This window comes from Acomys minous, assembly GCF_964271855.1.
Source record: "Acomys minous genome assembly, chromosome: 12".
Lineage (NCBI taxonomy): Eukaryota > Metazoa > Chordata > Mammalia > Rodentia > Muridae > Acomys > Acomys minous.
The window spans coordinates 18,921,384-18,946,739 of NC_140493.1; the positions used below are offsets into that span (position 1 = coordinate 18,921,384).

General features: G+C 51.2%; 1 protein-coding gene across 3 annotated transcripts in view; it reads left to right on the forward strand.

Moving 5' to 3' along the window:
• Positions 1 to 510: 510 nt before the first annotated feature.
• SCUBE1 (signal peptide, CUB domain and EGF like domain containing 1) overlaps positions 511 to 25,356 on the forward strand; it is a 121,256-nt gene continuing 96,410 nt past the window's right edge. For all 3 annotated transcript variants that reach the window (XM_084748258.1, XM_084748259.1, XM_084748260.1), the window contains exons 1-3: positions 511 to 694; positions 3,613 to 3,744; positions 23,203 to 23,331. In XM_084748258.1, coding sequence (XP_084604384.1) covers positions 607 to 694; positions 3,613 to 3,744; positions 23,203 to 23,331 — 349 coding nt within the window. In that variant the 5' untranslated portion in view covers positions 511 to 606. The remainder of the gene's footprint in view (positions 695 to 3,612; positions 3,745 to 23,202; positions 23,332 to 25,356) is intronic.

Here is a 25,356-nt window from a genome sequence, read left to right on the forward strand (position 1 = left end):
CTATCTTCAAGAGCTCTCCATGCCGGCTAGTTTGCAGCTCCCCGAGCAGCACTTGGCACCCAGTAGGACCTTAATAAGTGCTTATGGGTCGGCGGCGTGTACTAAGCTTCGCCTTCACCAATCCTGGGTGCCTCGGGGCCTTTCTTCACCTCAATCCTCCCAATAGAGTGGGGCGTGAGAGGGGGGGGCTGAGGGGTGCTGCGCCAGAGGAACAGCCACTGTGGACCTTGGGGACCCAGGGTATAGAACGGGTATAGGGAAGAGCGGCCTGGGATCAGTCCTGGCCGGGGTGACACCCGGCACCGCGACCCTAGCTCTCTCAGCTCCCACCCCCCACCTGCCGCCCGCCCCTCCCCAAAGAGAGGGCGGGCCCAGACGCCCGCAAGCCACACCACCCGACGCCCACTGGTCGGCCTCCCGCGGAGCTCCGCCCCCCGCGACCGCAGGCCAATGAGCGCTCGGCTGTCAGCTAGTCCTTCGGGCCGGCCGGGTGTCTCCGGAGCCCAAGCGGTAGCGGAGCTCGCAGCAGACAGGAGCGCTCGCGGAGCGATTGCTCCGTGCGTCCCGTGCCCCGCACGCCCGCACCCGGCGCGGCCCGCAGCGAGCATGGGCGCGGCGGCCGTGCGCTGGCACTTGTGCGTGCTGCTCGCTTTGGGAGCGCGCGGGCGGCTGGTGGGGGGCAGCGGGCTCCCAGGTAAGTGCGAGGACCCGGAGGACTGCGGGCGCGCAGGGTCCTACCGGCTGCCACCCCGCGCCGTCTGAGGCCGCCCCGCGCCTTGTCCTGCCTCCTTGCAAACTTCTGCGAGCGCCCCGGGCGCAGGGGACCGGCGGGGGCGGGGTGGGTTGAGGCCCCGGGAGGGGAAGCGGGAGGCCGGAGGAAGAAAGGAAGAGCGACGGCCGCCTGAGGGGCCCGGCATGCATACGGAGACTGGCGGGGACCCCTGAGCTGTGCTCCCCCAGGGCCGAGGACTGCCCTGCCGCTGCCGCAAAGCAAACACTCGGAGATGGCCAAAAAGAACGTGCTGAAAATGGAGGGGATGCGGGGAGATGTAGGGACAGACGGACAGAAGCCGAGGCGCAGAGGGAACAGACAAAAGGGTCCAGGAAGAAGCCCTGAGAAAGACAGCCGCGGGAGGGAAGAGGGGAGAGGAGGCTAGGGAGGGGAGCGAGGAGGCAGTGGACAGCGGGAAGGAGAAAGGCAGATCAAAGGACGGAGAGGAGGAGACAGATGGACACCAGACAGAGAGACGGGAGGACTCGGAGGGGCGGCGCCGAGGGAGGGGACCGAGGGAGAGAGGAAGGATGGAGATGTCTGGGAAGAGATGGACAGATGGACTGTCAGACCGGAGGGGTAGAAGAGACAGACAGACGCAGGGAAGGGGGTGGATGGGAACACGAAACCAGGACTTGGTGTGTCGAAGACGTACATCAGAGAGAGGGGGCAGGAGGCACAGGAGGAAGCCGGCCTTCCGGTCAGAGCCCAGGAGCTGCTAGGTTGGGGGTATTTCTTCGTGATCTGAGTTTCAGGGAAGGGGGCTCCGGGGCAGAGCTGCACACCGAGCCTCTCTTCACATTTCCAGTGCACAGAGGGTCCTGCGTTGCTCTCACTCTAGCCCTCAGGAGTGAGGTTTGTTTGTGAGAGTCCCACAGCAGACCCGGAGCCAGAGGCACACCTTCCAAGCTTCGGGATCCTTCACCTTTGTAGGACTGTCCTGTGCGTTTCTCTCCCTTCCTCTCCGTTCCTCCTGGTGCCTATCTGCCTTTGCCTCCCCTTTTGCTCTGTGGAAGCCTTGGTAGCTGTAGACCCTCAGCGTCTGATCTCAGAATAAGGAAACCAGGGTTGAAGGGAGCAGCCCCGTATGTGAGGCTTGTACAGGGATCTGCAACCTGGCTCAGCCAGGCTCCCTCGTTCCCCGGCCAAGTTTATAATTTGAAAGGCAGACAGCCCCACCCATCACTTCCCAACTTCTGTGTTTTCATCCTGCCTACCTAGGTGGGAGACAGAAGGGACCTCAGACACCACCCCCCCCCCCCACACACACACACTCCTTCCAGGACCCGTCCTGTACCTCAGTCTCATGCCCTGACCCATGGGAAGTGGGACGCTGATTCTCTCTTAGAGGTGGTCTGACCCTCTCTGGTGTCCTGCCCTTGCAGTCATGGTCTCTCTGTGTCCAGCTCCCCAGAAAGCCCCTCCCCCACAACCTCCTGCTTGGCCTTGGCATGTACTCTCTGTTCTACTATGCCGCCTGCCACTTGCCTCTTGCCTAATGCCTTTGGGCAGCCGTAGAGCTGGACCGAACACTTGAGCAGAGGTAGCTGGCCTTGGGATGCCACACTTGTGTGTATGTGTGGGTTGCATATGCGTGTGTGTGTATGTGTGTGTACATGTGTGCAAGGAAGAGTCTGTGGTGTTTCTTTCCAAGGCCTCTCTCCCGCCCCCCACCCCCCCTACCCCCCACCCCCCCACCCCCCCCCTCCCCGGTGAGCTGGTGGTACCTTGGAGTTTGGAGTGACAAAGAGGAGTCTAAGGTGGGGTGGGGCACAGAGCTAGAGCCCAGTGTCCAGCCAGGGGGGGTGAATCCAAAGTGGACATTATTGGGTACCATGAAGCCTAAGGTGAGGCCAGATGGATGAAGAGATAGGGACATTTGGAATCTCCCAGGGGGACTGTCCTCAGGGCAGCTGCTGAGAGCCCCTTGTCTGCTCACCTGAGTCCTTCTGCCTGTCCATCTGTGTGGTGGTCACAGCCAGCTGGAAGGAGAGTGACGCCCAGACAAGCTCGTTCTATGATGGAGTCAAAGTCTGGTCCAGTATTATCTATCACTGGCCTCAACACCCCATCCCCACACCTGCCCCATCTCAACCTTAACCTGAGTAAACTCAGGCCGAGCTATTGAGTGAGGGGGCAGGAGGAGAGAGGGGGATCGGGTGTGCGCACAGAGGGCCTTTTCCATCGTGCAACCATGACTACAGTTTTCTGTATCCTTGTGCTGGGGACAGGAGGGAGGGAGGGTGCACCAGAGCCCTCTGGGACGGCATGGTGCTAAGGTCTAGAAGCTGAGCTCTGAGAACTGGCTTCCTGGAGGCAGGGACCTGGGTCAGCAGAGGGAAAGGCAGGTGGAGAAGACTCCACTCTGGATTGCATCCCAGGGGATTACCCTTCGCATGGCCTCTCTGCTTGATTACCTGCAGCCTCTCTGGGGATGAGCCCCTGCTCATTCTGCCTCAGTTTCCTCATCTGCAACCCAGGGGTTAGGTCCTTCAGAGGACTCTTTTGGAATGAGGAGTGTGGAGCGTTGGAAACCAAGATCCACAGAGAGGCTTTTCTTTCTGGTGTCCCTAGCCTTTGGTATCTCCGTATCTTGAGTGTGAGGATAATAGCCCTACCTAGTGGGACTGTTATGAAAATAAAGACCAGATGTGTGATGACGTGTGCCTGGCACAGAGAAGCTGCCTCAAGGATGTAACCAATTGCCCCTTGTTAGACCAAATTGCCACGGGACTGTCAAGATTAGTTCCCCCTGTGGTAGGATGGGGGCACGGACTTCCGGCAGTCTCAGATGGCTTCCTAGCACACTTCTTCACCTGCAGTTTCTTCTCCCCCCACAGGAGCCGCGGACGTGGATGAATGCTCAGAGGGCACAGACGACTGCCACATAGATGCCATCTGCCAGAACACACCCAAGTCTTACAAATGTCTCTGCAAGCCTGGCTACAAAGGGGAAGGGAGACAGTGTGAAGGTGAGTTCCCTCAGCCCTCCCCACCAAGCGGGGGGCTGGAGGGAGGTGGCCGTGGCCTGCCCTGTGGCATACCAGTGGGCTGAACCTGCAGCCTAGCACAGTAGACACAGATAGCTCTGGCTTCTGTCAAGTCTTAAGCTGTCCAGAGGCCTACAGACCTCCTGGAATGTCAACATAGCTGCTCACCTGAAGAGTGAAAGATGAAAATGTGGGGTACCCAGCTTTCACCTAAACATTGGCCCCCTTTTTTTTTTCTGTTAGAAATCAAGGTTGAATGAGTATTTGTGTGTCTTGTCCTGTCTATGTATGGGAACCAGTAAAAACCCAGAGTAGGGACTGGAGAGATGGCTCAGAGGTTAAGAGCTTTGGCTGTTCTTCCAAAGGTCCTGAGTTCAATTCCCAGCAACCACATGGTGGCTCACAACCATCTATATTGAGATCTGGTATACAGGTGTACATGCAGGCACAACACTGTATGCAAAAAAAATAAATATATTTCTTTTTTTAAAAAAACCAGAGTAACTTGCCTTCTGGGTCCTTAACTTCAGCCTCCTAACCACCCTGTGTAGCCTGCAGCATCTACCGAGGACCTGCCCACGAGTGGGGTGTGAGACTGGCTCCTCTTTTTAAAGCTTAGATAGTGTGTTTCAATCCATTCATCCATCTGTCTTGCCTCTTCTCCCTGCATCTGGGGTGATGGGTTTATGAATGGGTTCAAAAGTAGCAACCCATTCCCCAGGGCAGACATAGTAGTACATACCTTTAATCCCAGCACACAGGAAGCAGAAGCAAGGAGACCTCTGAGTTCGAGGCCAGCCTGGTTTACAAAAGCGAGTTCCAGGACAGCCTGAGCTACACAGAGAAACCTTGTCTCAAAAAAGCAAAAAAAAAAAAAAAAAAAAAAAAGAAATAAAATAGGCTGGGTGGTGGTGCACGCCTTTAATCCTAGTGTTTGGGAGGCAGAGGCAGGTGGGTTGCTGTGAGTTCAAGGCCAGCCTTGTCTACAAAGTGAGACCAGGACAGCCAAAGATACACAGAGAAACTCTGTCTAGAAAAACAAAAAATAAAATAAAATAAAATAGAATAGAATAAAAAGAGTTCAAACCAAGTGGATCTATAGGCTAGGACATCTTGGGCTACACAGTGGGTTTGAGACTAGCCTGGACTAGATCATTAAATCCTGGAGGCAGAGGCAGAGGCAGAGGCAGAGGCAGAGGCAGAGGCAGAGGCAGAGGCAGAGGCAGAGGCAGAGGCAGAGGCAGAGGCAGAGAGACAGAGACAGAGACAGAGAGAGAGAGAGAGAGAGAGAGAGAGAGAGAGAGAGAGAGAGAGAGAGAGAGAGGAGAAAATGCCTCTGCAACAGAGAAAACTAAAACCTCCGTGGCACTGGGAGCCAGGAGTCTAGCCAAGTGAGATACAGTCTCATAAAGGCCTCATGGTCATTTTGACCACATATGAACTGGGCAGAGTTTGCCTATTGGGGTCTACAGTGTTTTCTCCTTGATCCATGTACCCATAACCCAGGCATTGCCACCCACCCTCAGCGTACAGATGAAAATCAACTGAGGCAGGCATCAAGTGCAGGGTTTCCAAAGTTTTACAGTGATGCAGTCAGGACTAAAACCAAAGGTTTCTGATCCTCACTCGGACACTCTGGTGCTCAGTTGTCAGCGTGGGATTGCAGTAGGCAAGCATTTCGTGAAAACGGGATGAGGTACTGCCTCTTCTGACCAGGCTCTGCAGAGTTGGGGCCTTGCAGCTGCCCAGTGCCCTAGGGAATTCCGTCATCACTGGCCCATTGCTTTTAGTCAGCTTCTAAAGGCTGGTTTATTTAATCTGGCTTCTCTCTCAGCCCAGAATTGCTCTGCTTGGCCTCAGACTAACTCAGCAATCGGCTCTAATCTTCTGTCTTCTCATTTTCTGGCCTGTTCCGTCTTCACCTGAGTTCTCTCTCTCTCCCTCCCTCCCTCCCTCCCTCCCTCCCTCCCCCCCTCTCTCTTTCTGCAACCCATCTCTCTATTACTGTCCTGTTAAAAATGGTCTCCTCTTTCTCTGTAAAACTGCCTCTAAAGTAGCTTCCCTTTCCTCTCTGTTCTTGTGAGAGCTGGGCGTATCCTTTTCTGATTCATCACCTTTTCTTCCACTCAATTAGACATCACTTTCCAACATGGGTGCTTCCTTCTACAAACTAACTTTACCTTTGTTTGGGATTAAAGGCATGTGCCACCACACCTAGATCTAAGCTTTTCTTTACCTGATACTTGCTCTACACCAGGCTGGCCTTGTACTCAAATATGTTTGTTTCTGTCTCCTGGATTAAAGGCGTGTTTGTATTCCAGCCAGATCACACAGACCTACAAGATCTTTGGATGTGATCTCTTGCCAGAGCAGCCATGTTCTGAGTTGCCATTCCTCTGCAGAGGCTAGCCTTGAACTCAGGAGGCTGCCTCTATTTCTGTGATTACAGATGACTACAGATGTGTATGTATCACCACGCCTGTTGGATAGAGTGTTAGGGATCAGACCCAGGGTTCCCTGTATGCTAGTCAATCCTCTACAACTGAGCTGTGTCCCAGCCCAAGAGCCTGGCTCTGTGGATTTTTGCCCACCTGTGCCCCAAAAGGAAGTTGGAATGCCTATGGAAACACACATGCGCGTGTACACACACACACACACACACACACACACACACACACACACACCTCTGGCTGTGGCCCCAGGAACTCAGGAGCACCTCTCTTACAAAGTAAATGTGTCATTCTGCTCCCAGCTCCAGGAGCAGGGCCTAGCAATAACCCTGGCCTGTGGAATATCTTTAGTCTGAGCCCCAATTTGTGAGACCCCAGTGAGTGGAGGCTGGTGGGAAGTAGGGAGCATGAGAATTGCCAGGAAGACCTTTCCTGTGATGGTGACATTCTAACCCTGTGTCTTGTGAGAAGAAAGCAGGGAACAGCCTGGCCTCTGCAAGGAGCCTTGGTTGCAGACTACCTCTGACATGCGCACAGCAAACCTCAGTGTCTCCTTTGGCTCTGTGAGCCCAAACTGTTCCCCACCCATCCTGAAGATTGGGCCAGACACTGCAGTGTGTGAAGGCCCCGTTCCACCCCCCCCCCCCCGCCGTGCCTAGCTCCTAGTATTCAACATGTAGACATGTGTGTACCTGCCACCACGTGCTGTCAGAGTAGCTGCAAAGGGGGTTGTGAAATGGTAAAGGCCCTCAGTGCCACACACCTTGGAGGTGATGCTCAAGGTACCATGTGCCCTGACCTTCAGCTTGGTGGAACCTTCAGGCTGACGTAGTTCATCAGTGGCGATCTTAACACACAGTGAATGCTGCCTGGCCCAGGTTCTGAGGCCTGGGTGGACCTAGCCTGCTTGTCTTAGGTGTCCTCGTTCCTGATACACAGGCATTGGTTGGCATCAGCACAGCCTGCTGGAATAGTAACACAGGGGCCATCAGATTCCCTAAATGGCTACCCCCAGAAGGCTGTAGACACATCTGGAGGGGCTGACAGGCCACATTCAGGGTGGCCTCAGGGAGCTCAGAGACCACCCAGATGTTCATTTCCTGGTTTGCATGGTCCAGAGGAGACATGAGAGAGAAGGGCCTTGCCAGGATTGGGATGAGAGCCCAGGTGTGGTGGGCCCATGGCTGTGCGTCTGCTGTGGTCACTGCACTGTCTGTCACGTTCTGAATGGCCCTCATTCAACCAAGCAGTCATTAAAGAATAGATCTTGAGCCAGAGCCCTGGGACTCACGTCTAGGCAAGCCACTCAACCTCTGTCTGTGCAAGAAGCACCATTCTAGAAGACTCTTTGTGGAAGGTAAGGGTTAAGTGCGCCGGCACATTTAACCCATGAGAGTGTAGCCTGCCATTTCAGGTGTGACACACAAGCATTAGCTGCTGCTGCCCTGGTGATGGCAGTAGCACTGGCAGGTGATGGTGAGGTGGAGGTTTTTATTTTTATCTTCTTTCTGCAGTGCTGAGATCCAAACCCAGAACCTTGTGCAAGCCACATGACAAATGCTGTACTAATGAGCTACATACACCCCCTACCAAGGGTGATGCTGTTGCTCGTAGTGATTTGATGATGAAGGTGATATTGATAATGGTGGATATGATAATATATGTATATATAACAACATATATATGTTTAATATATATATATAGCAAATATACTGATAGTGCTTTATGAAGGTTATGGTGATGGTAATGAAAAAAAAAATAACATTAGTGAGGGTGATGATGATGGTGACGGTGAAGACAAGGGTGGTGATGATATTAATGATGTTAGTCTGATGATGACTGATATTGACGATGGTGGTATTGGAGATGAGATGATTATGATGATTATGATTGGTGGAGATAGAGATTGTGGTACTGATGGTGACAATGGTGACGGGCTACGGATGACCTTGAGGCAGTGTCATTATTGTTTAATTATCATCTCATCCTGGTGATTGTGTTAGTGCTGGCAGAGGGCTTTCTGAGGGCTGGCAGCGTGACTGTGAGGCAGGGGCTTGCTGAGGACAGATGGGGCTGCCTTGGGCCACTGATAAGGTTCTGATGAGGCAGAAGAGCTTTCTCTGTGACTTGTGTCCTGGTGGAAGTGAACCTGTGGGTGTACAAAGTTGGAAGACGCATCTTAGGGTGCCGGGAGGTCCCTGAACTGATTGCTCCTGCTGTTAGACCTTTCCAGATCCCTTCAGACTCCCACTGTAAGCCCTGCCATACTGCGTTCTATGTTTCTGGGTTTCTCCTGGACCCGCCTCAAGGGCTGCTGCTGTCACCTGTCTGATTCCAATCCCAGAAACCTGGCTGTGGGAGGAGGGGAATGTAGCCCCAGGGTCACCTCCTTCCAGAAGCTTTCCCTGATTCTCAAACAGGTGAATTCCCACCTGCTATCATCCCTCCCTCAGAGCCTGTCGCCCTAGGTTGTGGTGTCCCACACCACTCCTCTGAGGCTGGTCCAAACATGTTGGCAGAAGGCAGTTACTAGCCCAGGGATCACCTGGGAAAGGCCTCCCTGAGACTCGCACACCTGGAAAACTAGCAGGTGAGGAAACTGGAGTCTCTAACTGGCACAGACCAGTGACAGAGTTCATCTGGGGAAACTGAGTCCAGAGAGCTCAGTCTTCAGCCAGGTGATCCAGCCAAGTAGAGGCAGAGGCTGGCTCCAGCCATCAGCCATGGGGTCTCAACAGTCCATCAGAAGGCAGTGGGGAGAGGGTTCCCTTGCTGTGCAGTGACAGAGGAGGTCATAGGAACCCTTTCCTCTGCAGCCGTTCCCTGGGGACAGGTCTATGACTGTGACTCCCCTAAGATCACACCATCCTGGGATAGATGGGAGCCTGTCGCCTTGGGCGCACCCCAAGTTTCTGCCCAAATACTTTTTTTTTTTAATCCTCCCTTCCTGAATCTCACCCCAAGCACCTTTATTTACTTTCTCGAATTCCAGCTCCTTTCTACCCTGGGACCTTTGCGCACTCTGTTTTCTCAGTCCCCCTCCCCTTAGCCAAGCTGGCGCACCCAGGTCTCACGGGGCCCTTTGGGCACAGGCCTTTTGGAGGCCATGGGGGCCAGCCCTGCCCGAGCCAGCCCCCTGTTCTGAATTAACCAGGCCTGTTTGTGCTTATTCGGCCAGAGGGGCAGGCTGGGGCCAGGAGGGGGCAACTCATCCCCCTTAAATGCTTCAACTCATTTAACCTTAATCGCCTTGTTTTCATAGACATTTGCTAAGGAAAAGGACCAAATTATAGCTTGAATTGGGTCTTACTAATCTTAATTAAAAGCTCTCGTTTATAATCAGGACCAGGCCTCAAATAAGGAGCAAACCACCCTCAAATGGCCTGTTTAAGTAACCAAGGCACCCCCCCTCCCTTCCTAATGGCCGTTTAGTCTGAACCCACAGCGCACAGCGCCTTTCTATGTGTACTTAATTTTCAGACCATTCATTCAAGCGGTTTATTCCTCTTGCAGGTTTTTCAACTCAGGCCCTTTTCAAAATGCTGTAATTAAAGCTCTCGGGGGAAATGAGATTTTTGTTTTGGCCACAGTATATTAAATATATTACTATTTTCCTTTTGGGGAATGTGTGTGAAAAGAGAAAAAAAAAAAAAAGACAACCATCAGAGATTGCAAAATTAGCATGTATGTAATGGATGTAAATAATCACTTCCTGGATTTTATATCCCCAGGGTGTGCTTGTCAATCACTGAAGTTAGGTAGATTACAGAGCATGTCATTAAAGGGTTTTTAACCAAACTCTTAATAACACACCCAGCGATTCATTTAGTTTATCATTAAGGGGAAAAAAACATAAAAACCAATTGGCCTTCATAACGAATAATGGCCAAGGTCTTATTAAGTCATTTCCATCTTGATTATAGCACACTTTATTGAAACTCCAGGTAGATTTTTGCTTGGGGCAGGGGAGGTCAGGAAAGGCTGGCGGGTGGGAAGCTAGCAAGGGAACGTTCTCCTCCCCCTAGGTCTGAAAAACATGCAATTATGCATGCTAATGTGTGTGCTGCCCAAGATGAAAGCTGGGATCCAGCAGACCAGGCAGGCAAGAGGGGTCTGGATGAGACTTCAAGCTCCCAGCTACTTAGTCCCAGGTAGCAATTAAATGGTGTTCTCATTCCGCCTCATTTCTGTGACAAAATTTTCATCAGACTCTGTTGAAAAGATACCCTATGAGCATATACAGGGGGAGGAGGTCCCCCTCAGTCACAGTCATAGGGGCGGGGAGTAAGGGGAAAATGGGAGGGAGGGACGAATGGGAGGATACAAGGGATGGGATAACAATTGAGATGTAATATGAATAAATTAATAAAATATATTTAAAAAATAAAAATAAATAAATTGAAACTTGAAAAAAGAAAAGAAAAGCTACACAGGGAGGAATGAGTGTGTTTTTCCCTTACAGTTCCTGGGTACAGTCCAGCACTGTGAGGAGGTTAAGGCAGGAACAACCACACAGAGAGACAAATGCACCCATGCTGCCTGCTTGATTGGTGATAAGCAAACCCTCTCTACACGGTCCAGGCACCCAAACCAGGGAATGGTGTTGTGCTGCCCACAATGCACTGGGGCTTCCCACCTCAGTTAACATTTGGGAAAAGTCTCCACAGACACGCCCACACGCCAACTTGACCTAGACTCTTCCATGACTCAGTGTCGAGGAGCTCTTGCTGTTCTTGCCGAGGACCCAGGTTTGGTTCTCAGCACCCACATGGCGGCTCACAGTCATCTGTAGCTCCAAGTCCATGGGATCCAACACCCTCTTCTGACCTCTGTGAGCAACAGTCGCACATGTGGTGCACATACATACATTCAAGCGAAGCACTACACATAAAAATAAATCTTAAAAGGAAAACAAAACAAAACAAATGAACAACAACAACAAAAAAAAAAAAACAACAACAACAAAAAAGACCCCAAACAAGCCTAACCATCAAAGGCAGGGTTGCTTGTGACTGGTCCTTGTCAATGGCAGTTTAAGTCCCTTAGGGAGTTTTGAGGCCCATGACTATCTGCAGCAGGGACAATGAAAACTTTATGCACTTGAAGAGTTTGTATTGGAGACAGGTTCCCCTAAAATGTGGGATCTGGCCTGGAGTGTCCATAGTGTTGGCCCAGCGTCTTCTCACTGTTCGGCTTAGTGCTGGGGCCCAGATCTGTTCCTAGACATAACCTCCACTGACAGCAGGGAGCTGGGAAAGACAAAATGAGTTAGAAAAAAGAAGCAGAGCTGGGCGTGGCGGCGCACGCCTACAACCCCAGAGGCAGTCGGATCGCTGTGAATTCAAGGCCAGCCTGGTCTACAAGGCAAGTCCAGGAGAGCCAAGATTACACAGAGAAGCCTTGTCCTGAAAAACAACAACAACAACAAACACAAAAAACAAAAAAGAAGCAGGACTCAGTAGGCGTGGGAAAACGGGGGTATCTACCCCTGCCTGTGGTAGAGTGAGGGGTGGAAGATGGAGAGAGAATGTGCTTGAAGGAGGTGTCATCCAAGCCAGGCTAGGGGAGTGGAGCACAAACAGGTCTCCCATGCCTCCAGCTCTAGGGCCAGTGGATAGAAGGGACTCAAAGGGGGCTCACTGACCCCTAAAATTCTGCAAGTAATGGGTCATCCCGAGCCCTGGTTTCCTCAAACTGCCCCCCTTGCTGATAGGAACAGCAACACCTGCCTGGGAGCTCACACTTGAGCAGAGTGCGCCTGACTCTAGGGCACCGGATCTCAACCTGTGGGTCGTGACCCCTACAGGGGCTCACATATCAGATGGCCTGCATCTCAGATGTTATGATTCATAACGGTAGCCAAATTATAATTATGAAGTAGCAACGAAAATCATTTTATGGTGGGGGGGGTCACTACAACACAAGGAAGTATATTAACGGGCCACAGTGTGAAGGGAGGCTGAAAACCACTGCTCTAGTGTGTGTTGAAGGTGGCCTCAGAGGCTTTGTGAGGAGCTCTTCCCCTCTAAAGCTCCTTTTCCACCTGACTTCCCACCCCCCTGGGTTGTTCCCCCCCCCCAACCCCCACCCCAGGTGGCAGCCCTTCTCAGCTCTGCCTGCAGGCCCTCGCCCCCTGCCCCCTCCCCTCCCCTCCCCTCGGCTGCTTCTTATTACAGTGGCTGTATTTGTGTTTCCATCACAGGAATGCTAACCAGAAAAAAACCATTATTTCTAAGAAAATAAACTGTGGGCTTGTTGGCCTTTGAGTGCTACTGAAATGGATATGGGCCTTCCCCAAAGGCCTTGAGACAAAGAGTGCCGGGGGCTTGTGTATACGGGCAAGGTCAGGGGGTCCCAGAGGCTGCCCTGACTGGGTCTTCCAGATGGATCCAGGCTGCAGTCCTGGGAGAAATGGGACTGTGGTAACGGTGGTTGCCTGAGGCTTGAGACCTGGATTCCTAACAGCTGTCAGGGCTGATCCTTCCCCCACAAGTCCTTGCAGCATTTCCAAAATGCACCCTTCCCACAGAGGACCTATGCCTTCTGTCTTGAGGAGCTGAGAATGAATCTACGGAGATCAGAGCCTCAAGCCTTGTGGGTCTTCCAAACGACTCCATGCTGACTGCCAAGTTCAGAGACAGACAGAGGTCCCAGACCCCTTGGGGCCCCCACTGTGAGAAGAACTTCCTGCCCACCCTCGAGCTAACAAATGTGTTGCCCATCGGTGGAGCTCACCCACCTGTCCTTCCCACTGCCAGTCCCACAGGCAGACCTGGACCTCACTGAGGTCCTGTTAGTTTCTCCCTATAGCCAGGTGGGCAGCTCCCTGTGATCCAGGGTGAGGGCAAGAGGCCTTGGCAGGTAGGTGTCCTGATCCACAGTGAATACCATGAGCAATGAATACTGTGACATTCTGGTCCTCTGAGACATGGGACCGCCCTGGGATGGCATCATCTAGGTTAAGGGCACTGAATCCAAAGCTAACCCGCTTGTGTTAAGTTCCAGCTTTGCAGCTCACTTGCCCTGTGAGTAGGGAAATAGAGGTGGTCCTTCCTACCCGGGCCACAGGGAAGGTTTAGCCATGAGGATAATCTCCTCTGTTACTTCTGTTATTTTGGAGGGTAACACCCTACAGGGATCTAGGGGGAAAGGTGGGGCGCCCTTCCACCCAGGTGAGTTCAACTCAGGGTCGTCAGCCTGCAGCAAAGACAGGAAGCTGAGCAGGGGGTCCCCGACCTAAACTACCATCAGCCAAGGCTTAATGCTCAAAACCCCCTCTGCTGACCCTCAGTTGCACCTCTATGCAATCCAAGGGGGCATGGACCAGCTCTTTTATTTTGAGCTGGGTCTCCCGTTGCTGATGATCCCGGGGCTGGGTTTGGAGCCCCTAGAAGATTCTTAACTTTCCAGGTCCGTAGCCCCACTTCTGTCTTGCCAAATGAAGGAGAGAATTGCGTCTAGCTGCTGGGATCCAGCTTGTAACAGGCAGGAGGGAGCACAGGGCTGTTTGAGCCCCACAAGCTCCTCACTGCTACCCCTAGACATTTCCAGGGCTCAGGGTCCCTCAATCGGTGTTTCATGAGGTCTTGAAGCCACAGCCTAAAGAAAAGTCGCAAAGAAGAACCAGGGTATTGTTGAGGAAGAACTGCTATAACTTGTCCATCGTTTTCCTAGTGGCACGGTAGGGACACCCTTCTGATCTTGGGAGAACGCACCTTACCCTGACCCCAGGCTGAACAGTGCCATAGAGGATAGTTCAAAGTGAGCATCCTTGAGCCAGATCCAGAAATGCCAATACCTGGGAGGTGGAGACAAAACTTGGAGGACAGCCTGGGCTGCATAGTAGGGGCCTGTCCAAAAACACTTTTTGAAAAACAAGCCAAATAGAAAATGCTGTACACAGGAAAGTGACCAACCCTCATGGTCCCCCTGCACCAGGCAGAAAAAGCCCAAAAGCCAGCTTGTTCAGCGGATAACTGCAACAATAACACTGGCTTTTCTTCAATTAAAAAAAAAAATGATTGCATGTTTGTGTGATGCAGGCAGGGCTCGTGCCACAGTGTGCTGTAGAGGACGGAGACACAGTGGAGGCTGCTCTTGTCTTTCAGTTTTATGTGGGTTCTGGGAAATCATGTGCTGTCTCACCAGCCCTCTTTCTCTTTATTTTCAAAACCCGCTTTGTTGACCTACAGTTCACATACCACATAGTTGACCCATGTGAAGTCTGCTAGCCAGGGCCTTTTAGTGAACCCCCCAGTTTTGCTCATCCCCACCATCAATTTGGAAATTCCGTATGTCTTAGCTGCCAACCCCCACACCCAGACCTGCACCCCCCCACACACACACCACACTCCCTGGACACCGCTAGTATGCGCTCTGTCTCTGGGCCGGCCTGTTCAGTAGACGCCTTATGGATAAGATCGCATAGTATTCGGCCTTTTGTGACTGAGCAGTGTTAGTTTTGAAGTCAGGCAGCCTGGCTCAGTTCCTGGCTCCACGTGCCTTTGAATTCCTAGTTTCCCTTGGCCTAAAGTTAAGATGGGCGACACGCGCCTCTTGGGGTGTCCTTTGCGCAGGGCCCGGCACACGGCCCTGTGCTGTCCCACACGTCAGAAGGGCTGGTCAGTGGAAGCAACAGCTGGGTTCTTGTTTTGTTTGTTTAGCATTGAGCCAGTGCTCGCATTCTGCCAGCTTCTGAGGCTCAGGCTGAGCAAGACACAAGTCCCCATGGACTAGCAGCTTCCAGTGTCACAGTAATGATGGTGTCTACATGTGGGCGAGCTGGGGCTCAGTGTAGGAGGAAGGAGATAGGCTAAGCTCTGGAAGGAGCAAAACACCAAAGCCCCAGGCACAGAGAACTGTAGAAGTGTATTTAATGATGCCCAGGAGCCACATAGGGCACTGGAAGAGGTCACAAAGTAGCTGCAACCCCGTAGTTATCTCAGATCTCAGAGTGGGGTAGGGAGACCCTCACTCCCTCTGGCTGAGCCGAGGACATTGTACGCAGTTAGGAATGAGAAAGTATATAGATTGGTGTTGGTTTTGCATGACCTTTGACCTCTCTGGTAATTAACTGCTGGGCCCACTTCTGGCATTGTCTCCGTAGAGGGGAAACCTGATCGATGGATGCCAGGGGTCCTTAGAGAGCTGGTCTCATTACTCAGTCATTACAGACCTGGAGCTTAACCCTGCACCACCGGAGACAGAGGACTTAATCCTTCCTGCGAGGCAGCGAGAAACTACCTTTCCGAGAGCGTAATTAGCCAACAAACCGGATTAAGATTTATTCATCAATAAGGACTCAACTTCCTAAGCCATACATCTCTCCCAGAATGGACGTCTATCTAAAGAGGGCATGATTTTCTTAAAGCCACAGACAAAGGAGGGACAAGCTAGCATCCAGTCGGGGACAGGGGTCTTTGTTAGAGCACTGGAGTCTCCCATCCGGGAAGAATGTCTAGAAAAATGCCCATCAGGGGGAAGTGAGACCTTGTCAGTAATGGCTTCTGAGAGTGAAAGTGTGGTTGCTTTCAAAGCCTTCCTTTTGAAGTTTTCCTGTCAGGCTCAGTTTAAAAAGAAAAGAGGAAAAAAATTATCCTAAAATAGTATTAAAATAAAATGACAATGCAGTCTGATTCATTGGGAGGGAATCTTCTAGAACCTAGGTGCCACAGAATAAATATATTTTATAAGCAGTGAGAATAAATTTTGAATTAAATGGAGAAAAAAAATCCATCCTCTTTGGGATCCACCCAGTGCTGCTGGCACAAGACCACGGCTTTGGGATGGTGTGTGCACTGACACTCTAATATAGGAAAAGTAGGACCATGGGACCTTTGATATAGCCCATAATGCATGGTTCCTGTGTTGTTTGTTCTGTTCTGTTGGATGTTGAAAACTATCCTCTACTGGGAACTAAGTTGTCACTAAAAGGGAAAGGTGAGATGGCTCACAGAATGAGGGTGACTGCTGTCAAGCCTGATGGCCTGAGTTCAATTCCTGAGACCACATGGTGGAAGAAAAACACAAACTCCAGGGGCACGCACGCACTGGTGCACACATGCACACACACACAGTAATTAAAATTTTTATCACACACAAAACAGAAATAAATGTAATAAACATTTAAGCATTAAATTTTTTTTAGTTAGGGCCTGGAGAGATAACTCAGTGATTAGGAGCATTGGCTGCTTTTCCAGAGGACCTGGGTTCAATTCCCAGCAACCACATGGAGGCTCACATCTGTCTGTAACTCCAGTTTCAGAGGATCCGACACCCTCACACAGACATGTAGGCAGGCAAAAACACCAATGCACATAAAGTTGAAAGTAATAAATTATTTTTTAAAAATTAATTTTAAGCCAGGCGATGGTGGTGCCTGCCTGTAATCCCAACACTTGGGAGACAGAGGCAGGCAGATCTCTGTGAGTTCAAGGCCAGCCTGATCTAACAAAGCAAGTCCAGGACAGCCAGGGCTGTTATACAGAGAAACTCAAAAAAAAAAAACCAGAGCAAAAACAAATAATAATTTGAAACATCTAAGCTGAAGGAAGAGCAGAATAGACAGCGAGCTGGTGGACCTCACTTTGTCCTGCCCACTTTGTTCATGTCCATCCTATTTACTACTGTCACCACCACCCCTCAGTCTCAAGTCATGGTATGCTGGGTATGCTGGGGATAGGATGCCCACGAGGTCTTTCACTTGGTGATTTTTCTCCTTAATGAGTGTTTGGAGCAAGAAGACCTCTTTTCTTTTCTTTTCTTCCCCCCCCCCCCAGACAGGGTTTCTCTGTGTAGCCTTGGCTGTCCTGCACTCACTTTGTAGACCAGGCTGGCCTCAAACTCACAGCGATCCACCTGCCTCTGCCTCCCGAGTGCTGGGATTAAAGGCCTGCACCACCACGCCTGGCTCAAGAGGACCTGTTTTCATCACCCCTATGACCCCTGAGGCTGTGGCTCTTACAGCAGGGAGGAGAGGGTGACCTTGGATGCAGGCACTGTCTGAGGGTCTGGGGAGGAGGATCTGGAGCCTCTCCTCATTAAGACAGGAACAGCACACACTTTCCAGATGACAATGTCACTGTCCGTCTCTGTCGTCACAGGCTGCCTCCCTTTTCCTCCACATGCTGGTATTCCTACGAGATCCATGTCCTACTAAAACTCCTAGAAAGAGGCTAAAGGATGGCTCAGATGATGCAAGCCCGAGGACTGGAGTCTGGTCCCCAGCACCCACACAAAAGCCATTAGGAGCAGTGTGTGCCTGGAACCCCAGTACCTGGGAAATGGAAACAGGAGGATTCCTGGGGCTTGCTGGCCAGCAGCAGCATTTCAGCCGAATCAGTGAGCTCCTGATTTTGTATGAGACGCTGTCTCCAGTGATAAGGTGGAGGCCAAGTAGATGGTTCAGTAAGTAAAGGCGAAGTGGTCACACCAGCCTGATGGCCGAGTGCAGATCTCAGGACACACATAAGAAGCTGGCCACTGTGTGAGCATCTGTAACCCCAAGCTCCTTCTACACTCGGCCCATCAGAGTCTACTGTGGCCTTCCCTATGGAGAGTCAGTGAGAAGAAGGCTCAGAAATCATTTCACTGACTATCCAATAGTCAGTTTATTTACATCCTACAGAATGGTGCTAAAACCATCATCCTGGTAGCAAAAATGTTCCTCTTCATCATTAGACACAGGCAGCAGGCATAGGTTAAAATTAGGCCAGGTCCATGGAGGTAATTATCCTCAACCAGGACAAGGATTGCTGCCCTGTTTGGAGACCTATGGATGCTCAGATCTCACCACCACTAAACAGCTGGTTTAATTGCAAGTTATGGACATGGTGGCCCTGTAATAGATTGTGTTTCTTTCTCTGTTGCCATCTAGGAAGCTCCGCTGTATTTGGGCTCCCCTTTTGTAACTGTGCTGGGGGTTACCGACCGTATCACTGAACAGTGTCATCAGCCAGCCTGTCTCATTTTTTTCCCCCTCTGTCTTAAAACTTTACTTCTGAAATTCATATTGTTTTTTTATTTCTAAGCTATTTGAAGGAGATGAGTGAATTAGTGAGGGGAAGTTTGGATAAATACACGGGCGAATGTTCATGTGTTGGACACAAGGATGAATGGGTAGGTGGTGTTGGGTGTGTGTGGCGGGGAGTGGGTATATGTGTGTCAGTGTGTGTGGGTGTCTGCGTGTCTGTGTGTGTGGGGGGGGGGTGGGTGGGTGTCTGTGTGTGGGTGTCTGTGTGTCTGTGTGTCTGTGTGTGGGTGTCTGTGTGTGTGTGTGTGTGTGTGTGTGTCTGTGTGTCTGTGTGTCTGTGTGTGGGTGTCTGTGTGTCTGTGTGTCTGTGTATGGGTGTCTGTGTGTGTGTGTGTGTGTGTGTGTGTGTGTGGGTGGGTGTCTGTGTGTCTGTGTGTGGGTGTCTGTGTGTCTGTGTGTCTGTGTGTGGGTGTCTGTGTGTGTGTGTGTGTGTGTTTGGAGGATGAGTGTTTGCATCAGTGAACCTATGGATGGGTAGGTAAGCATTTAGATGGACATATGAGCAAACAGATGTATGAATGCACATTTCTTAATTAATTGGAGGACAGTGTATGGCCAATTATATAGGTGATTTTATGAATGAATGGATATTTGCATACAGTGAATGTTTGCCTGGGTAAATGGGTAGGTGCAGAGGTGACTGGCGAATGAAAAGATGATCACCCAGCTCACATACTAAGGTGAGCATGTTTTAGCATAGACAGGTAAACGGGAGAAGCGCTGGGTGGGAACGGGAGTGGCTGTGGCCGAGAGTGCATAGACATGTTGCCAGCAGGAGGAAGATGGGTTTTGGCTGAATAGATGTGTGGCTGACTGCCTACTGGTTGGACGGGTGGAAATGTGTGCACACACATGTGGGTGGCGTGCACACGTGTGTGGATGGAAGAGGAACAGGTGGAAGGGCAGAGGGAGGAACAACACTTGAGGGGCTGAGCAACTTTCTCAGGACACAGCAGCAATGTGCTGAGGACAGGACGAACTGCTGATATGGAGCGTTTTGCCCATGGCTGGCCTATGCTAGATAGGGTGACTTAGGAGGAAGGATGTATGCTGTCCTGTCACCTACTGCGTGACTTTAAGAAGTTCTCTAACCTCTCCACACTTGAGTCTGATCAGCCATAAAAAACAGTCATCCACAGGACCGCAGTGAGGTCTGGAGGGAGGGGCTCTCGTTTCAGGAGGGCTGACTTACTGCCCGTTGAGGAGCAGCGTGAGAATGGTTATTGCACCCCACAAAAAGACACAGAAGTCTTTTCCCTCATTCTGTCCGATCCACCCTAAGTCCGGTACCTGCCGTGCAACAGCGGTTGCGGGTGGTACAGGCTGCTTGAATCAGATGCTGCTGGGATCTGGCCAGTCACCAGGTGGAGGGAGAGAAGCAAAGAGGGAAGGGAGTTCTTGTGGGGGGGGGGGAGCGGGTCATGGCTCATTCGGTGAGAGGTAGTGAGGTGATGTTCATGCTAGCAGACAGTGGAAGGAAGCCTGTTACCACGTTGAAGATGTAGAAAACCCGCACTTAGATTTTAAAAAACAAAACAAAAAACAATAGCAAAACAAAAACAAACAAACAAAACACCTGTGCCTGTGACTCCAGCACTTAAGGGTAATTAATGATGGGGGAGCAGGGTCAGGTGTGGATCCTTGGAGCTGATTGGGGATCCAGCCTATGTGCGCAAATCAGTGAGCTCTGGGTTCACTGAGAGACCCTGTCTCCAAAAATAAGGTGAAGATCAGTAGAGGAAGACACCCAACATTGACCTCTCTCCTCTGCATCATCACTCACACATATGCACACACATGCACAGACACAGACATACACACACACACACACACACACACACACACACACACACACACACACACAGAGTAAAAAGGAAAAGCCATTCTTGGTATCTGAGATGTGGAAGGAAAACAATGCTGCCTGAGACGGGGAATCCCAGAGCTGTGAAGATTGGTGAATTAAAGCCAGGATGCGTTGCCTTAGAAGCGCAGGTCGGAGTGACGTGTGCGTGCCTCTGAGCAGGCAGGGCGGCATGCAGAACCTGAAAGCAACAGGTATCCCTCAGTAGTTAGAACGCCTTGCACTCTTTCCGTAAACCTGAAGTCTTACCTCTTCCCTTAATGTTATTTAAACTGCTAGTGTATTTAGAGTCCTGATTAAAGGTGATTCAGCCTTATTGCTGACTCAGTTCTACCCCCCAGATGGTGCAGGTGGCTGCCTCGGGCACTGAGGGAGCGTCTTGATTGAGACCTTTGGGTCTCAGCCTCTACCTTGTTCTTCCCTCCGTCTGGCTAGCTGGTTGGGTAGCAGAGTGGGCTTGCTCGTCTGCTCATTGCTTTTGCTCTTTGGGGTGTCCGTGCTCTGCTTAAACCCTTGCTGGAAGAATCAGGAGTGGGTGAGTGAGCTCCTAGGTCGCCAGACTCGCGTTTCTATACTATACTAAGCAGCAATGGCTGTGCCTTGGCTCCCCTGCACGCCAGCTGGTGAGAGCATGGGTCTCCGGGGTTTCCCTGCCGGACTCCAGGCTTGGGGTCAGACTCTTCCCGCTTCCACTAGATTCACCTCAAACTCCCACTCCTGGCAGATAGGGGAGGAAGTGCTTCTTCTGTCTCAGAAATGTTCCTTCTGTGGCTTGCGAATCACTTTCGGTTCAGCTATGACATGTTCTCTCTCTACAAAGGTCATCCTGGAGTCCGTGAAGGCTGGGCTCAGTGTAACTAGGAGGCACTGAGCCCAGGGAGTATTTGGAAGTGGGGTGATCGAAGACCTAGCCAAAATGCCAGGACTCCAGACCATGGCTGATAGGGCCATTCTGTGCCTAGAGGCCATGCCTGAGAGGTCGAGGCTGGGTGTGGGTTCCCTGAGGTTCCAGAGTCATATTTCTTTCTTTTTTTTTTTTTTTGAAGTTTATGATTTATACAGTGGTCTACATGTACATCTGCAGGCGAGAAGAGGGCATCAGGTTACATTATAGATGGTTGTGAGCCACCATGTGGTTGCTAGGAATTGAACTCAGGACCTTTGGAAGAGCAGTCAGTGCTCTTAACCTCTGAGCCATCTCTCCAGCCCCATATTTCATTACATAGAATCCCACTTGCATCCCTTCTAGATGTGTGGCCTCTGGCAAGGTTTTAGCCTCCCTACGCAAGGTTCCTTCAGTGCCCTGTGCCTGTGGCCTGGCACTGAATCCCTGTCTTAGTTAGGGCTACCATTGCCATGCTGAGGCATCATCACCAAAAACAAGCTGTGGAGGAAACACTTCCGTATTTGTAGTCCATCACTGAGGGAAGTCAAACAGGGTAAGAACCTGGAGGGGGAGCTGATGCAGAGGCCATGGAGGGGTGCTGCTTACTGGCTGGCTCCTTGTGGCTTGCTCAGCCTGCTTTCTTATAGAACCCAGGACCACCAGCCTAAGGATGGTTGCACCCACAGTGGGCTTAGTGACTGGATCCATGCTCTACAGGCTTGCCTGCCCTCTGATCTTTTTTTTTTTTTTTTTTTGGTTTTTCGAGACAGGGTCTCTCTGTGTTAGCCTTGGCTGTCCTGGACTCACTTTGTAGACCAGGCTGGCCTCGAACTCACAGCGATCCGCCCGCCTCTGCCTCCCAAATGCTGGGATTAAAGGCGTGCGCCACCACGCCCAGCTTATCTTATTGAGGTGTTTTCTTGATTGAGGTTCCCTCCTCTCAGACGACTCCAACTTGTGTCAGGTTGGCAGAAATCTTATCAGCACACAGTCCCTGGGCAGACTGTAGAGGTAAGGGCGGACAGTCTGGCCACCCCCTTGGGCATAGAAACATCTCACTGAATGTAGACTGGACGTGCCCTTATTCTTCTTTCCGGAACCCCAGAACTGATAGCCCTTTGACCCCTGCTGGGAAATGTTGAAGGGGGAAAAAAAAGACTTAAAACAGCATAAAGAATGACCTTTACTAAAGCTATTGAGCATTGTTTATGAGACAGAAGTCTTTGTTATAAGAAGGAAGCTAGAACAGCCGAAGGCCAGGCCTTGGGCCATAGGGAAGGCAGCTACTGGGTTTGGGGTGGGGGGGTTGGGAGGGGGGGGTGGACATTCTTTCATTCCAGAGATGACACTTCTCGGTGACGTGCGGAGTTTATTTTACTTGCTCTCCCTGCTTCGAGAGAAGGAATGTTTCCGTGGATGCAGAAGCACCCCCATATGTTGATAGTGTTGACAGGCTTTAGAAGGAGCCAGAGCCAGGCTTGACTCTCACCTGCTTCACTGTGGCAGGAATTGGAAGTCCCCCCACATACACATACACACACACACACACACACACACACACACACACACACACACACATGTACACACACACACGGTCAGCCTTGCTGCTGAGCCAAAGGTTTTTTTCAAATAACTCTTCAGCCCCCCCACCCCGACCCCCCAGGTGAATTTTACTGAGTGTTTGTTGAGTTATCCCCTATTCTAAGTTTATTCTGGGGTTGTGACTTAAAGGGGGAGGACAAAAATCAACTTAGGGGAAAAGGGGTGTCATTCCTGATACAGCTCCAGGCTATAGCCCATCAATGTGGGGACACCAAGGCAGTCACTTCAAGCAGCTTGTCACATCACACCCACAGGCAAGAGCAATGAAAAAAATGAGTGTGCCATGTTTGCTTGCCTGTTTGTCTGTGCTCCACTTGATTTCTTCACTCTTGTCCAGCTCAGAACCTTCGGCCTAGGGAATGGCACCACCCACAGTGGGCAGGGTCCTCCCATATCAATTAGCCTCCTTAAGACAGTGCCCCACAGGCTATGCCCACAAGTAAGCCCCCATGAAGACAGTCCCTCACCGAGACTCTCTTCCCAAATTGTGTTGCGTTGGCGATTAAAGCGGACGCATCCCCTGATAAGTTGTGTCATAGTGGCTTGCGGCTGGAAGGGGGAGGACACCCAAGTTCTTATTCTGATATTTTTCATGTCTCTGCCTTTGCAGACATCGACGAGTGTGAGAATGACTATTACAACGGGGGCTGTGTCCACGACTGCATCAACATCCCTGGGAACTACAGGTGCACCTGCTTTGATGGCTTCATGCTGGCTCACGATGGACACAACTGCCTGGGTGAGTGGCCAGGCTGAGCCTTGCCGTCTGCGGATAGCCTTCCTGTTTCTCAGTCCTAGAGTGACAAGTTGGGGGAGGGGCTGTGCACAGATGCACCTTCCTCTGGCTCCTTGTAGTAGTCTGCCAAGTTGCCGTAACAAAATGCCACAAGCCATGCAGCTTCAATGGCGGAAGTTTTCTTCCTCGCTGTTCTAGAGGCTGGAGGACCAAGATCAGGTGCAAATGGCTGCCTTCTTGTGTATGTCAGCGTGTGCACTTTGTGCATGCACACCTCTGGTGGTGTCTTTCTGGGTCTTAATTGCCTCTTTTAAGGACACCTAGACCAGTGAGGTGGCTCAGTGGGTTAGTTACAATGCTGCTCTGATAAAACACCATGACCAAGCCAGGTGGTGGTGCACGCCTTTAATCCCAGCACTCAGGAGACAGAGGCAGGTATATTTCTGTGAGTTTAAGGCCAACCTGGTCTACAAAGGGAGTCCAAGACAGCCAAGGCTACACAGAGAAACCCCGTCTCGAAGAAACCAAAAAACAAGCAAACAAAACAAAACACCATAATCAAGACAACTTATGGAAGCCAGAGTTTATTTTGACTTATGGTTCCAGAGGAATAAAAGTGCATCAAAGTGGGGAGGCATGGCAGCAAGCAATAGGCACTGAGGCATGGAGGCAGGAGCAGGAAGCTGAGGGGGGGGGTCACATCTTCAATTGCAAACATAAAACAGACAGAAAGAAAACTTGAAGTGTCACTCTGTAGACCAGGTTGGCCTCGAACTCACAGAGCTCTGCCTGCCTCTGCCTCCTGGGATTAAAGACGTGGACTACCACGGGCTGCTCAGCTTTGGGGAGCATTTCTTATTCAAATCACTACAGTATATAAAGGCACCTGCCACCCAAGCCTGACAAAGTTCAGTCCTCAGGATTTATGTGGTGGACGGAGAGAACCGACTCCTGCAAGCTGAACAACTTGACCCCCTACATATGTACTGCAGCACACATACCACACACACACTTGGTAATTAAAAAGGGACAGCAGCCAGTGAACCACACACGGCTCTCAGAACAGATGCGGCAGCTCCCAGCTCGCCTCTGCCATTAGTGGGTCCAGGAGGGCATATATGTGATTGACAGGAGCCTGGCCGTGAGCAGATTGACAGGAGTCTGGCCATGAGCAGATTGACAGGAGCATGGCTGTGAGCAGATTGACAGGAGCGTGGCTGTGAGCAGATTGACAGGAGCCTGGCCCTGAGCAAATTGACAGGAGCATGGCTGTGAGCAGGTCATAGGCCTGTCAGGGTCTTTGTCCCTTATCAGTGGAAGAAAGCTGTCATGGCTGTTAGTATTGTCATGGTCTTTGAGCTACGTCTTCACCAGGTCAGTGTGCCACTATGTCACCAGGCTGGGTGAAATGAATACAAAGCCGAAGGGCCCGCACTGCATACAGACTAAATAGTCAACAGTCATTGCTCCAGCGGCTCAGCCATCTTTCTGCATTTGCCATCGGAATCCAGCGGGAGTCTGGGCAGAAAACACTTTCTTCCCTGTTTTCCTAAAGAGATCCTTCGGAATCCTTGCCACAAATGGATCTGAAGGGCTGAAAGATCACCCGGATTTGTTAGCCTTGCATGCAGGAATTTTTTTAAAAGGGCCAAGCCGACCCTCGTGGTGCCAGCTGGCTTGTCACCACTAGGCAAAAGGGTTCAATACCCCAAGCGCTTAGGCCTCCCCTTCCTAGTGGCATGCAGGCTGAAAGCTCCTGTCTGGTTTTGTTTAATGCGTGTTGGGGGCTCAGATGAGCTCATTATGGGAAACAGATCTGTGAACATGTAATTACACCCCAAAGAAGTGCCAAAACAGAGGTCTGGACAACAGTTAGTAAAGACCAGAAGGGCCTGTGAAAAGCTACCCCTGGCTGGGGCGAGGCTGCGGGTGCAAGGGGATTGCCAGGGCTTCAGAGAGGAAGCTCTCAGGGGGCTCTCTGAGGGGGAAGAAGTTTCTAGGTCTGGGCACAATGTGTGTAGGGCTGCA